This window comes from Pleuronectes platessa, chromosome 2 (genome assembly GCF_947347685.1).
Source record: "Pleuronectes platessa chromosome 2, fPlePla1.1, whole genome shotgun sequence".
In the NCBI taxonomy this organism is placed as follows: Eukaryota; Metazoa; Chordata; class Actinopteri; order Pleuronectiformes; family Pleuronectidae; genus Pleuronectes; species Pleuronectes platessa.
Genome location: NC_070627.1, coordinates 8371334 through 8386104, shown reverse-complemented (window position 1 = coordinate 8386104; position 14771 = coordinate 8371334). Strand labels below are relative to the sequence as shown.

At 41.9% G+C, this 14771-nt stretch overlaps 1 protein-coding gene across 1 annotated transcript in view; it reads left to right on the top strand.

Annotated features, from left to right (window-relative positions):
• Nucleotides 1–14771, top strand: part of LOC128455592 (cadherin-22) — a 68475-nt gene that overhangs the window by 40956 nt on the left and 12748 nt on the right. The window contains exon 8 of the mRNA XM_053439271.1: nt 1638–1759. Coding sequence (XP_053295246.1) covers nt 1638–1759 — 122 coding nt within the window. The remainder of the gene's footprint in view (nt 1–1637; nt 1760–14771) is intronic.

Sequence of the window (14771 nt, the reverse complement as noted above, 5' to 3'; positions counted from 1 at the left end):
CTGTGTACTCTAATTAACCAGGATATCCAGACCAACACTTGAAGCCACCACATCACACATTTAACACTGTGATAATGCTCTCTCTCTCTCTCTCTCTCTCTCTTCTATCCCTCTCTCTAACTCACATTGGTGCAGACACATAGAAAGATGCACTCGGGGCCTCGGGCTCCCGTCTGCTCTGTACATAGTGGTTTATGAGTAAAATGGAAAGTAAGTCAGACATTATCACACGATTAAGAATGGCGGATTAAGATTCAAGAAGTCGAGCTAAGTTAAAGTGGTTTTCTCATTGTACTAATTATATAATCTTCTCTTCCACTCCCACGTTTACATTCTGGCACATTAAGGAAATGTCTCGAGAGTGCATCGCGGTGTTATTCCTCCTGTTTTATCCGTTTAGAAACGGCTGCGAGACGTCAAATTACAGCACTGCATTTGCAATTTTGTTCAAAAGCTGTTATTTGTGATTATCACCCTGCTGAGGTGTGCCTCTTGCTCCCCGACTATTAAACAGTCCTACACTGTAGTGTCATTATCGGCTTGTGAGAACCCGGAGACAGAAATGGATTCCTCGCTGCCATTTCCACGTCACCCACTGCTGCCAGAAAGTGTTATTCAGGTAATTGGCGCAATTTTGAGGAGACATTACATTAAAACCCGTCAGCGGCGTCTGCTTCCTCGTGGAAAAAATGGCATCCATCAGCGTTTCGCCCCTCACTCATAAAGAAGGCAGAGGATGACGCCTCTTACGCCTCGTGTAAGCCCCCGGCCGCTAATGGCTAAACCAGCAGGTCAGCGGCAGGCGAGCAGCAGCTGCCGTGCACGTCCACACCTGATCTGTTCGGCTCTCGGACTGCTGGGCGGTCATTTGCATCTTGGCAGAGCTCGAAGCTTATTACTCGATCCCTGTTGTTACGTACAAACAGTTAATCTGCAGAAAATTGGCTCGAAATTTAAAAAATCCACATGGGCAGTCGTGTGTGTAAATAACGAATGAAGCACGGGTCGTTTTTTAAGCCTGTGTAGACAGTGGTACAGATTGAAGTAAATATATATATCTGTAGTGTTCGATGCAGGTGAGAAAGTCTTGAGCGTGTACAGGCTGTGACTTCAGAACCTTCAGTCATTTCAGTTGTCAAGCCCTAGTGTGCATGTGTCGTACCCCTACTTTATCTAACCACTATACTCCAGATAAACTACACTCTGATTTTATTCAGTCCACCTTGTCAGAAGCTCACTGGTTTTGACGCACAGAATCCAGCCTGGAAGGGATTCCTCGGCGGAGAGGCGGTGGACTAGTGGCAAAATAATTGGACTATGGGCCGAAAGTTATGGACATCAGACTGGAAGGTCGCTGGATCTGTTCCAAAGTCCAAAGAGCACTTTCCCTACCCCCACTGTCTAAGAGCCCCTGAGCAAGGCACCTTACTCCCCCAACATCTGCTCCCCGGGCGCTGTGCATGGCTGCCCACTGCTCTGTGTGTCCTGTGATGTTCAACAGATGGGACAAAAGCAGAAGACAAATTTCCCTACCCTGCATGTCATGTGTTTGGGATCAATAAATGTATCGTATCTTAACATCCGCTGTGCATCTGCCACAGCTTAATTGTATTAATTTTATTGTGTCCCTCCTGCAGATAACCACACCATGGCCTCCCACTCAGCAGTGAGCATTCGGATCCTGGACGTCAACGACAATCCTCCCGAGCTGGCCACACCATACGAAGCCTCGATATGTGAGGACGTCAAACCAGGACAGGTAAGGTTTTCTATGTGACCTATACCTCCATGAAGTCTGACTTGAAATTACAATTCTGTTGAGCAACAAGTTAAAGATAAATGCGGTGATCAAGTTCCTGTGGCTGCACAGTTTTTCATGAACACAGTAGTCAGGGCACTTGAAATCACTGTTGTACCAGAGGACACATTTAGATGTTACACAACATGTTTTTTGGACATAATGAAATAATTACTGACTGGTTGCGATGCTGAAAAACAGATATTACTTCTGTTTCAAAGGCCAGTACCGAAAACAGCACACAGCCCACACAGCACTGAGCACAGCACATTTAGAAATATACATAAAAAAAAAAACAAGGCTAATTATGGATATGAAGTGAGCTGGAATCTATTCAGCGGTGGATTTTATATTAGAACATCGATAATTTTGTATTTGAGTCGTACACATTAATCACAGCAGTAGATTAACAAGCAGTTAATGCACTTTTCACGTTAAATCATTATCACTAACAAGGCATTTGAGAGATCATTTGCAAATCTATTTACACATTGTTTGAGTATCCATACATTAAAAAGTTCACGGAGAGAAATGTAAATATATTTGATGGTTTTATTGTGTCTCCAACTGAAAGAGTAAAATTACTGTTAATAAAAGCAATAGTCAGGTTACTTAAAGTACATCACAGTTCCTGCTCGCTATAATCATTTCTCCTGTTCATACTGGGCATAAATATATCTCCTAATGCACCTCACACCCAGATATAAAGGATGGGAGGTTTATATGATAAATCAACATCAACAATGTGATCTTATATATTCTATAAAAAGAATGAATCTTCAGTGAGTCACTCAATCAAGGAGCAAACTTCAATCTGACGTCTGTCGTCACTGGAAATCTTATTTAGAAACGGTTGAGATCAATGATAATCAGAAACTGGGCTCAGTGTCCTTTCTTCTGTGACAACATGTGACTTAGACTGACAAGTCCCAGTTAGCAGTGTGTGTTCAGTCCTTTCTTTACATGAGTGGCACTTATTGATTTATTTATAACCTGCATGGATATTATACAAGTTGATTGACGTCTGCATTATTTTTCATAAGATCAACTTCGCCCTGCGACACATTCATCAATAAGAATCATGAGAGTACAACTAAATACTCTGGAAGAGGTGAATCTATAATATCACACACATGGAAGGACTGAGGAGTAAAGGACTGAACGTCAGCAGGGTTATTTTGTGACAGAGTTCAACACTGATTTGTCAGAATTTTGTTTCTTGAAACTCAATTTTACATTTGAATGGAGGCGGCGTTTTCTTGTCTGGATGCCATTTCACTTTCAAATGCATCTTTGTCTCTGCATTTCTGAGTCAGAGAAATGAAGTTCTATTTCAGGTAGTTTTGTACCTTTTCAACAATGGCACACAAAAATCGCTTATACTCTTTTTCTATACAATATCTCCCGATAAATACAGTCTAATCTATATTGACACGTCTATCTCAATATCTTCTTATACCATATACTACATTATACAAATACAGATTTACATAATGGTGCCGTCTTCCTCTGCCACTGTCAATAACATGTCAATACAAGCAATATTCTTGTCGTGAAAGGCTTATATTATCTACATATTTTGTATTTTTATATCTATTCATTTTTATTCCAATGTTTTTATAATTTGCATTCTCTTGTCGACCTCATTCTGCTGTAGCATGTGGATCAATAAAGTCTCATGTTATATTATCTTATCTTATCAAAAAGTCAATCAGCGGCTGCAACAGAGTGTCGTAGATTCAATTAATTAATCAACATTAAATCGTCCATCAATAGTCCTCACCAAATAAACAATGGGCATTATACGTTTAATCAATTTCAGGACAAAAGGCGGCAGGAGTCCACCGATCACCATTAAAAATGGGCAAAGTCATTAGGGTGTTTTATTCTACTTACATATTCAGCCGGCCCTGAGCAAAGTTAGACCCTATTATCATGTGCAAAGCAAAGGAATAATTAGAGAAAGTGAGGCTTTAAAGTGGGGCCTCCATGCTGGAAGCTGCATTTACATGTGTAACGAGCCCCCCCCCCCCCCTCCTCCTCCTGATCGACAGACTCTTAACCACTTATTGCCCCCCTGTGCCTCTCCAACGCCGCCCACCGGTGCCGCTCTCCAACATTGTCTGGTCTTATCTCTCTCACTTCATTCCCTCGCCCATCTGCAGGAGCTCACATTAACCTTCAGCTCCTAATCACACGCAGATGATTAGTCTCCCGGCAGAAAGATCACTGCTGACTCGCGGCAATGTAACAGAAAGTTTTTTCTCTTAACGCTCTCATTAGCCCTGAAATATTTCAGACTTCAGTTAGAAACCAAAGGAAGACATTTCAAAGTACCTTCATGACAATATAAGAGTTGTGCTGTCTGTGAGTCCGTCTCCATCCATCCCTGTGTTCTGTTTTCATGAGCGGGGGGGTCTACAAGGGAAACATCTGTACGAAATCGGTTCATTTTCATTCTTTCTCTTTCTACCTCGAATGCTCTTGAATTTTGGAGCTCAAGTCTCGTCTCTTCTCCATCGACTCTCCTTTGTTTGTATGTTGTTGGTCTGAGCGCTGTCTGGGACGCCTGCTGAGATTGAATGAAAACGTGTTAGCCCCGGGTCAAAGGCTTTCTAACGCTCATTTTCAGCCTGGAGGGGTAACCACTGGAGGGCATGAAGGTGGTTGTTTTCAGAATAACATCTTAAAAACTGGTTTCCACTTGTTGTTGTTAGTCACTGCTTCTTTACCTTTGGATAATGTGAGTGTGAGTTGTGTAGAAAATGTTTTGAATCGGATGATAGATAGATAGATAGATAGATAGATAGATAGATAGATAGATAGATAGATAGATAGATAGATAGATAGATTACTTTATTCATCCCCGAAGGGAAATTAAATCGTCATAGCAGCAGGTATATTTGATTACAATAAAAAACAATACAATAGAATAAAATAAAATAAAATAAATTTAAAAATTCAGTGCGTTGAGCTGGTATTTGAGCGTTTCTCCACTGATTCACAGCTAAGGGCTTTTCATTCAGACCTTGGCCTTCCACGTGAATTAATTGACTAATGATTTACTTGTATGTGATAGATGTTTTTTTTCCATTGCAGAGAGAGCAATAAACATTTAAACACTGACAACTTTCACTGCACCGGACCAAAAAATTGTTTTGCAATCAGAAGAAAGTGTAACGCCGCTGAATTGCTCCCTGTCAATACCTGAGATTTAGATTCACGATACAAATCAGAGGGCCTGTCAATCAACACTTGTTTAATACCCTCAGGTCTCTTGAGGGGTAATTGAGTTGCCTGGCTACTACCCAATCAGAGCAATTTGGCCACATCAGATATTCAACCGAGCGTTTGGCTTGTTTCTTTGTCTTGAAAACAACAGCACACAATTCTTTTTGGAAAGACATGCGTTGGAGGAAGGTGACACAAAGTAGATTATATCACACAGTCGTTAGGAATCAATGTCATTGATACATCAACAGAGAGATTTGAATATTTTTTACAGAACAAAGTTGATCTCTGTAACTTTAGTCATACACTCACACACACACACACACACAAACACACACACACACACCAGCAAGCACGTCCTTCATACTCACACACTGATCTACATTAAGGCTCCGTGCTGCCAACATGTGCATGTTTACTATGAAAGTAATATAAAGTTATGTGCAGACATATTTGTTTGAAGGTTTGTTTTAAGGTTTCTCCTGAGACCGATCCTGAGCTACAGGCTTATCACACGTTACTTGTTTATATCCAACAATATATTTGTTTGGTTCCAATAAACAGTGAAATTTGTAAAAGCATCAGACAGTGAAAAACAATCTGAAATCAGGGTAAAGCAGAAGATAAAGCCAACGTAAGATCACATTGAAAGAATATCTTCAACGAACAAATACTGGTGCAACCAATTATTGTTTTTAATCTGTTTTAACTATTCCTTTTCACGAGCTGACTGCTCGGAAGGGAACTGAAAATAGTCTAGAGCAGCAAAGACTAAACTGAAATGATCTGTTTTGGGTTCTTTAGCTCTGCCGACAATTTAACTGTCAGACATAAAAAATAAATACATATGAGGGGCTTCCAATTAATTGTAAAGTTAGAACATTGCTAGAATATTGTCAGATTTTGTATGGGGCTCTGTTAGTTTACAATATAAAGGGAGAAGTCAAAAGTATGTTCTGTTGATGCAGAGGAACGTTGCCTGACATGTTAAAGCACTTTGATGTCTTCTGCTTCCCAGGATGCACTTATCTATTCAGTCAAATAAGCCGCCAAAGGAGTAAACCAGAGGCACGAGCATCGGCCAACAGATGTTTACGTGTAAAATGAGCTTCAATTTTGTTTCAATTTAGTCTCACCAGAATGTTTTTCATCAATTTGGAAACTTGGATACAGGGCAACGGCTCTTGGAAATAGGTATAATTAAGTCCATTTTGCTTTCACCTGCAATAGACGTCAAGCACTGGTGGGTCTGCCCTCCTTTGCGTGTGTGTGTGTGTGTTTGTGTGTGTGTCTGAGTGTGGTGTGTGTGTGTGTGTGTGTGGTTGTGCACTTTGCTCACTTTATCTTACTGTTATTGAACGAAAATCTGAAGTTGGAAAATTGTTATTGCTGCTATTTTAAGTTTCACATCTGTCTGTCTGTCTGTCTGTCTGTCTGTCTGTCTGTCTGTCTGTCTGTCTGTCTATCCATCCATCCATCCATCTATCTATCTATCGTGTATCTATCAAGCCATGAATGTGTAATCTATCTATCCATCTATCCATCTATCCATCTATCCATCTATCTATCTATCTATCCATCTATCATGTATCTATCAATCCATGAATGTGTAATCTATCTATCTATAGATCTATCTATCTATCTGTCTATCTATATGTCTGTCTATCTGTCTATCCATCCATCCATCCATCCATCCATCCATCTATCTATCTATCTATCTATCTATCGTGTTTCTATCAAGCCATGAATGTGTCATCTATCTATCTATCTATCTATCTATCCATCCATCTATCATGTATCTATCAATCCATGAATGTGTAATCTATCTATCCATCCATCCATCTATCTATCTATCTATCTATCTATCTATCTATCTATCTATCTATCTATCTATCTATCTATCTATCTATCTATCTATCTATCTATCTATCTATCTATCTATCTATCTATCTATCTATCTATCTATCTATCTGTCCATCCATCTATCATGTATCCATCAATCCATGAATGTGTAATCTATCTATCCATCTATCCATCTATCTAGCCGTCTAAAATACAGATACATTATGCCTTTTGCTTTCCCTGTTCAGATCATATCATAATTACAGCCGTGCATCGCTGTTCTCGCAGTCACTACAATGAAACGAAGACATGTAAACACACACCCACACACATGCTGCTCACGCGTAGCCTTCACTGACACGCTCTTAATATGTCAGATCAACCCCCGGTTTACGGAGCTAATGAGGAGCGCTCCATTGTCTCCGGTTGTGCGCCGTGTTATCACCCAGTCTCTTTTATGGAGTGTCAGCCTCCCTGGCTCGGGTCGGGCTTTCCGTGGAACCACAGAGAAAATCAGATTAACCTAAGCCTTTTAACCGCGGCTGGGTTTGATCGCATTTGAGAGTTGGCAACACAACCTTATTTTGTTTGTGTTTGGAGGGAGAATGCAAGTGGAGGGAGGGTGAGGGAGGGGGGAGGGTCGGCTGAGAAGTAAATAAGAAAAATGGCTAAGCAGCTTTTCGCCTGAGGACACAGTTCAAGGCAGGGCCATGACACAAAGTGTTAAATAGCTTGTCACCTTCTATCCACGGGGCCGGGGTGCTATGCAGGTCCATGTCCTGATGGAAAGAGATAGCAAAAGAAGTATTTTTACAGTAAGCAGGAATAAGAGGGAATGGAAGGCATGATTAATCCATTTCTAGCACATCACTTTCTGGTTCTTCTGCACAGTAAATATGTCTCTATTTACCTATTTGATGTGAAGTTTCTTCTTTTTTTTGCCTTGCATGTCCTTGAGCTAGAACGGCTGGCACCCTGCTGTCTGTAATAATAATGTTTTTTCAAGCGAGTGATGTTGTTTCTTTTTCCTCTTCCTCTGTGAATGCCGATTTTTTTTTACTTTTGCCGCCAGTTACAGTTTCATGCCTTTATTCTGCTTTAAAGACCCCAAAACAAAATAGGGCAACACAGCTATTGCATTATGGGGTTTTGTGTCAGAAGAGACACACTTTTAGTAAATTGTCGGGAAGCAACAATGACATGTTGTGAGAGCTTTAGAGAACACTGATGGGTGCAAAATCTTGTTGAGAAAGTTGAGACAAAGTGTTATTTGTCCTCAGAAGTTTCTGATTTGGCAAATTCCAATTTAGTCGTGACTTCCCCTCAGAGATTGATTTGAACTCTTTTAATGTTTATAAGTTCGAAAAGTATTTTCAATTGTTTTCTTGTTCGAGACTAATTCTTCAGTTCGGAAGCTTCACAACAGCTGTTTTTTATAGCTTGGTCTTCAGGAAAAAAATTATTCTCTCAGTATATAGAAGCTGTATTATTTCATTTTGATATCAATATAGTTGAATAAAATATTATGCATGCGATGATAAATAATTCCAAAACTAGGTATGAACATATTTCACTCCATGATGCTTCTTTGAGTCAGTTCAGCAGATATTTGTTGTTTCTTTAACTGTATTTAGGATTTGACTGGAAGCGAGTTCTTGTCTCATTAGCAGCGAATGTGTAAAAACAGGACATAGAGGGATGTCCTAGTGGGTTCTGCCCTCGGCCTCAAGCTCTCTGTTTCTCTCCCTCCCTCCCTCCCTCACTCACACACACACATTCCCACACATACACACACACACACACACACACGCACACACTTTAACTTCTATTCACATTTATATTCATACAAATTATGTTCTGCTGTTTCGGTTAATTGCAAGTTACTCTGGATAATGGTGGTATGTAAATCCATAGAATGCAAATGTAAATCATTTTCCTCATATTATCTCATTGCTTGTAAATTTATATAAACAAAGCCAGCAGTGCAGGAAAAATAATTGCCGTGGTGATCGCTATGCTGAATATTCCTAATTTCTTTTTTTTACATAATTTCTTTTCTGCCTCAATTATTTTTCTGCTAGAAGGATAGGAAGTGCAGGAGAGAGAGAGAGAGGGGGGGGGGGTGCAACACAAGTCTGAGGCCGAGCTTTGGGGTCAGGACTCAGAACATGCGGTCTGAACCGTGGCCTCTACCAGGGCACCAATTTCTTTTAAGATTTTAAGATATGATGCAGTTGAACTATCTCAGCCATGTCTTGTGTCAGACCAAATAATAGATATCTTAGCTTTGTGATGTTATTCTTATTATTCTTCACAAGCTGTAAATCCATTTCGACCATCTTGCATCCACGTCCACAATCTGCTGCTCCGCGCTGAACGACACGTGAACACAATCTGCGCCTCTCAGCCCGTCCCTCGCCCACCTCATGGTATTTATCTGACTGGATGCGGAGGGACAGATATCATATTGTTGCCATGTGTGTAGGAGGAAAAAAAAGGCAGGGTAGGAAGCCAAATACTAAGTATGGCCCGGGGGTACCGCAGGCCTGTCAGCTCTGCCTCGCTGTCTCACAGCCGGCTGAGTGGGTCACTGCGGCAGATCACCTCGGTTCGGCCACGGCGCCGCCAACCTCCAGACCCTGGGAGAGTCGGTTTGAAAATGTTAAGCCCGTCTGAAACACACACTCTCCCTTCACACAGACACACACACACACACACACAGGAGCCCAACACTTACTCACTCCATGCACATTCGAGAAATGGTGCAAAAAGAGAAAACACAACAGAAGTGAATGGAAGATAAACCCCAGACAGACTTATGGTTTTTTTGACAGAGAAGACATCGTGAGTCATTTATTCTACTCTACCTGATGCCTTTCCCTCTCAGTCGTTGAATTATTAACGTTGTATTGAACGAAGCATCAGACCAGACAGACGGGTACATTCAGTATCCATCAGTAGTCTTTGTCATCCCGATGTTTACAGCAGAGCGGTCTAGGTGCTTTCAATGTCTGACACGTGTCCTGTTCTGCAGTTCTTCTGGTGCTTCAGTGGCTCTCTGCCGGTGCAAAGCCCTCAAGCTTAATTAATGTTTGTCGGTGAAATCTAAAATGTCCCCAGGATGGATTTCCTGGTCCTAATTATAAAAGTATGATTAAAAACAAGTCTGGTGGTTGAGTATCGGTAAATAAAAAGTTCTTGTCAAGGTTGAGAAAACATTGCTTCAAACTATTTTGGCACTATACTAACACCCGGCTGCTTGTGATTTATATTATAAGGGTTTTAACCAATCATCCTTTCTGTAATTTTCCTGGAGAGCACAGTTTTTATTGGAATGACGAGAAGATGGCGACTCATTGTAAAGCTACTCTGGTGTGGATTGTCTCAGACTTTCAGTGTGAGCGATGGCTGCCATCACCACCAACAGATGGCAATATATGAAATAGACACTTTAATGTTAAACTTGTGTCGATCCAATAAACAATCCAGCTCAACGACCTATGCACACACAAGTTTAATATATATTTACCACATATTTACAAATTGGAGAATATCTGCAGCTAGTGGGAACATACCCATTGGGATGATCATTGGAAATAATCATGTTGTTGTTTAATTTGACTTTACCCCTAAAATAATAGTACCAGCCATGCAAGTTGAATCCAGTTCAGGGAAATCAATACTTCTCCACATGGGGTGTCCGCTCTGAAATAACTTCAGATGTGACTTTTGCTCGGCTTCTTGAAGCTGTTGTGTATTTTTCTTATTTATTCATGACCTCGTCGTAGCTATCGAGAAACTTCAGATTTCTGCGGGGAACAAGGAAGCTGTCTCCCTCTCGCGACCTTGACCTTGCCGGCTCCTCGAGCGCGGATGGGCTGAACTTTTGGGAGAGTCCCCCCCCCCCCCCCCCCCCCCCCCCCCCCCCCCCCCCCCCCACCCCTACTAGATGCAAGAGATTTAAGGGGGTCAGGAAAGGCGACTGCTTGATAGAAATCTAATTAGGTGATTGTGCTTCAGGGAGCTTCGCGCCATAGCTGCTCAATAAACTCCCACACGCTCGCTCTCCTCCTCTCCCATTTCCCTCTCTCTCTCTCTCTGCGCTCACTTCAAGACGCGGCCGCCTGAGAGTCCCCCCCCCCCCCCCCCCGCTGAGGGCACAGGCACAGAACGCGGATCACGGCTCACTTATTACATCTTCACCGCTGTTCATATTTCTTCAAAGAAATGGGCTGATAATAGAGCTTTTGCTTATGGCTTCGTCTCTTTGCTCGTTATTCTCTCACCTTCAGACATAAACCTGAGAGGGAGAGAGTGATGAGAGGATAAGAGCAGGCCTGGGTTCGGTGTACAGCTCACATGTTCCACGGATCACTCAGGACTGAGCGCTCCTCTGCTTCATTCTCAGCGGGTCTGCGCTTATGGGTGATGCAATGGAAAATGGCTGAGTAGAACAAAGGACTTGTACATGTCTGGGAATTAAAAGGTTGTTAGCCCCATTAAGACACATCTAGAGAAACCATTTCACAATGTTACTGATGAGTACTGTCCTGTGTGAATTCATAGATAGATAGACAGACAGACAGACAGACAGACAGATATAACTTGTATTTATCCACACATCGGGGACATTCACTTGTTACATTTATATTCATATATTATTACACAGTTATTGCATGGCACTGGTCTCCTATGCAGACGTGTCGCAAAAGCCCCAAATGAATGTAAAAGTAATCTAGGGTTAACTGTAAAAACAATAATTAAATAAAACTACTCCCTGACCTGGTAAAACCTTTTCCTTATTGACTATAAATTCACCTTTAACTTAAAATCACATTGCCCTAAAACATTCCTCCTGGTGTACAATGAGTAATATGAGGTACAAACAGTAGTGTGGCAGGTTCGGACTCCTCATTACAGGTTATACTCTGATCCAATGCAAAAAAGTAGCACGATATAACCCGAGCTATGATGAGCAGGCCCCACACCGGCCACATCCTTTGACCCCAATTGCACAGACTGCCACTCACATTCAGATCAGGTTTATTGTTCGTCCCAAACAAATGTGATGAATTTGCTCATTTTTTCTGGAGCACTGACGCCTCGCAAACACGACGCTGGTTCATCCCGAGCGAAATCACAGCAGGAATTATCTCAAGGCATTTCTCGTAGTAGGTCAAGACCTTTCAATATTATAGATAGAGGAGCCCGGCGGTTCCTGTGATGAGCGAGCGGGAGGCGAAAGAGTAGAGAGAAAAATAAACAACCTTTTAACAGGAAGAATTCCCCAGGAGAGAGAGAGAGAGAGAGAGAGAGAGAGAGAGAGAGAGAGAGAGAGAGAGAGAGAGAGAGAGAGAGAGAGAGAGAGAGAGAGAGATCATGAACTGTTGTATTGAAGCACTGTTTGTTATAATGACAATAATAATCGCATTGGTGTATCAGTAATAACAGCAGTAATATCAATAAGAGGCTTATAATGATGAGAATAAGTACATTAACAGTTGAGATGTAGAACCAGATGTGGAGTCAGGGATTCCTGCAGAATCAGCATAGGCAGGGAAAGATCAGACGTCAGGAGGGAGAAGACCCAAAGTTAATATCACGTTGATATAGATATGTTTAAAGACAGAAAGAGAAGAGGGGCCCAGTGCATCATGGGAGTTCCCCCAGCATCTCTAAGGCTTAGTCCACATGAGCCGACCCCAAAATATAATCTTTCTATTAGAGGAAAGATTAATGCGAATGTCAACAAAACAATTTTTTGATCCAGTTATACAGAGCTGGTTTGTCAGTGCTTAAAAATGTCTATAACTTTAAATATAGGTCAATTTAATCAGTTTTATAGTTGTCAAGCATATATATTGTAAAGTAGCTGATACTAACAATAGGGCTGCTTTGTTAAAGAAAAGTGCATTTCATTTCAGTGAATTTATTTATTGCACTATAATGTCCTTCATGGAGTCATCTTTGCATTTTCAATTTATTAATTTGAAACAATTGGTTTGTGAGGTCACGTGTTGACTTTAAGGAACAGAGGCTGCAGCTCCTCACGCCCGTTTCCATGTTCTTGTGTCTTTTCTTTTGTGTGGATTTCGCAGCCTGCTGAGGAAGAAGCGTGGGATTTACCCTGAAATCATGCCACAGCGTTTTGTAATTACAAAGTAAGCCATATTATCCCAAACTGGCTGCCTGGCCCCTCTGAGCTGAGGGTATGACTAAGCCTGTTCCGTGTCTGTGAAGTGGTTTATTGTGAAGGTGCACCGGGCCCGGAAGTGTGCGCTCGGCAGTTTCTTAGTCACAGTTACGCACAGAGACACGGCTCAGACTCACAATTCAGAGTTTTGTGTAAAGTAAAGGTGAACGAGGCTGACACGCACCGAGACAGGAGAAATAAACTGAGAAAATAAAGCAGATGAAAGGTGAGAGGTGTACCTACACTGCGGTTGCTTGAATCATCAGTTTGCGGTCGAATGATGAATGAGCGACACATTTTTCTGGAGAGGAGAAGACGGGTACAGAGGAGGAGATAAATGCTGAGCAGGAGGAAAGTCTCAGTGATAAACAGAGGGAGCAGATTGAAGAGGCGTCGAGCTGGAGGAGAACAGATCGACCGAGGAGCTCAGTCCAGAGAACGAGGCTGCGTTTAAAACTCTGCCTGCTGAAGACGAGGCTGCTGGTGTAACACCTGAGTGTTAGTTCAGTGAACTTCCCTCAATCTTATCTGATATGCCGAGCGTTTGTGGGACCGGACCAAAGGAATTACAGCCTCCGACATCTCGCTTGAATCGCTCTGAGAAATGCCTCCGTTAGTACCGGCTCTGGAGGCTGCAACCAAAAGAGGAAAACAATGGCAGAGTCCTATTCTCCTGCAACAAATACTACAGATGCAAGTGCTGTAGGGAACCAGTCAGGTCTTACAGCATTAGCCAGTTGTTGGTAGTAGACAAACAACTAGACAAAAGGAGTCGACATGTTATTTAAACAAAGAATATGTAACTTTGGCCACTAGGGGTATCTCAATCAAAACAATAACAGAAAACATAACAATGGGACGTTGTGAAGAAGCGTGGGATCATGGGGTGCAATCAGGTGCAAATCATTTTCACGCTTGAGGTCAAGTATTAATGTTTTATTCGCATAACGTTTCAACCAGCCAAGAATAATCCTGATCCATTACATGGGATCAATGAAAACAGCCAACTTGCAAACTGGCTAGTGTCGTCGCCAGGCTTTTAAACTTGAACTCGCCTCCGGCGATTGGACAAGCGTGTTTGTTGATCCAGGATTTGAGAAGGAATAATTAGACACTTATACATGAAGTTCTGGAAATTGAACATTTATTGTATTCACTGAAATACTTACAGAGAGTCTCTGGGGTTCTGCCGGACACGTCACCAGGTTCACTGGATCATGTCGAGAAGATTTCCCGTTCAATCCTAAGTCCACAGTATATATAATCAGACACAGGGTGGGCACAGAGGCGGTTCTTTTTCTTTGAGGGAATTCATCTGGCCAGTTATTGGCCAGATGTATACTGTTTCCTCAAAGTGCAGTTTTTTGCAAGCACATCACTTTCAACTGACCAGGTGTCCCACCACTGTGGCCTTGGCAAACAGGGAGCCTGCCACAGTGGAGAGACCCAGCAGATAATACTTTTCCGGAGGATTTCATATCTTTTTCTCACCATATTTCATGAAGCACCTTATTGTATTAGTTCTGGCACGTCCTCTCTCTTTTCTGAGCATCCGTGCTTTCATTATTTCAAATCTCAAGATGAATTTCCATCACACACTTTTCTCCGAATTGTATTTTGGGTCAGATTGACATTCAGGTTGACACCTGCTCTTTCTGTGGTCGTGCTCTGGGCCTGACCCTGCGTCTGAGTCAAAAAGATTATACA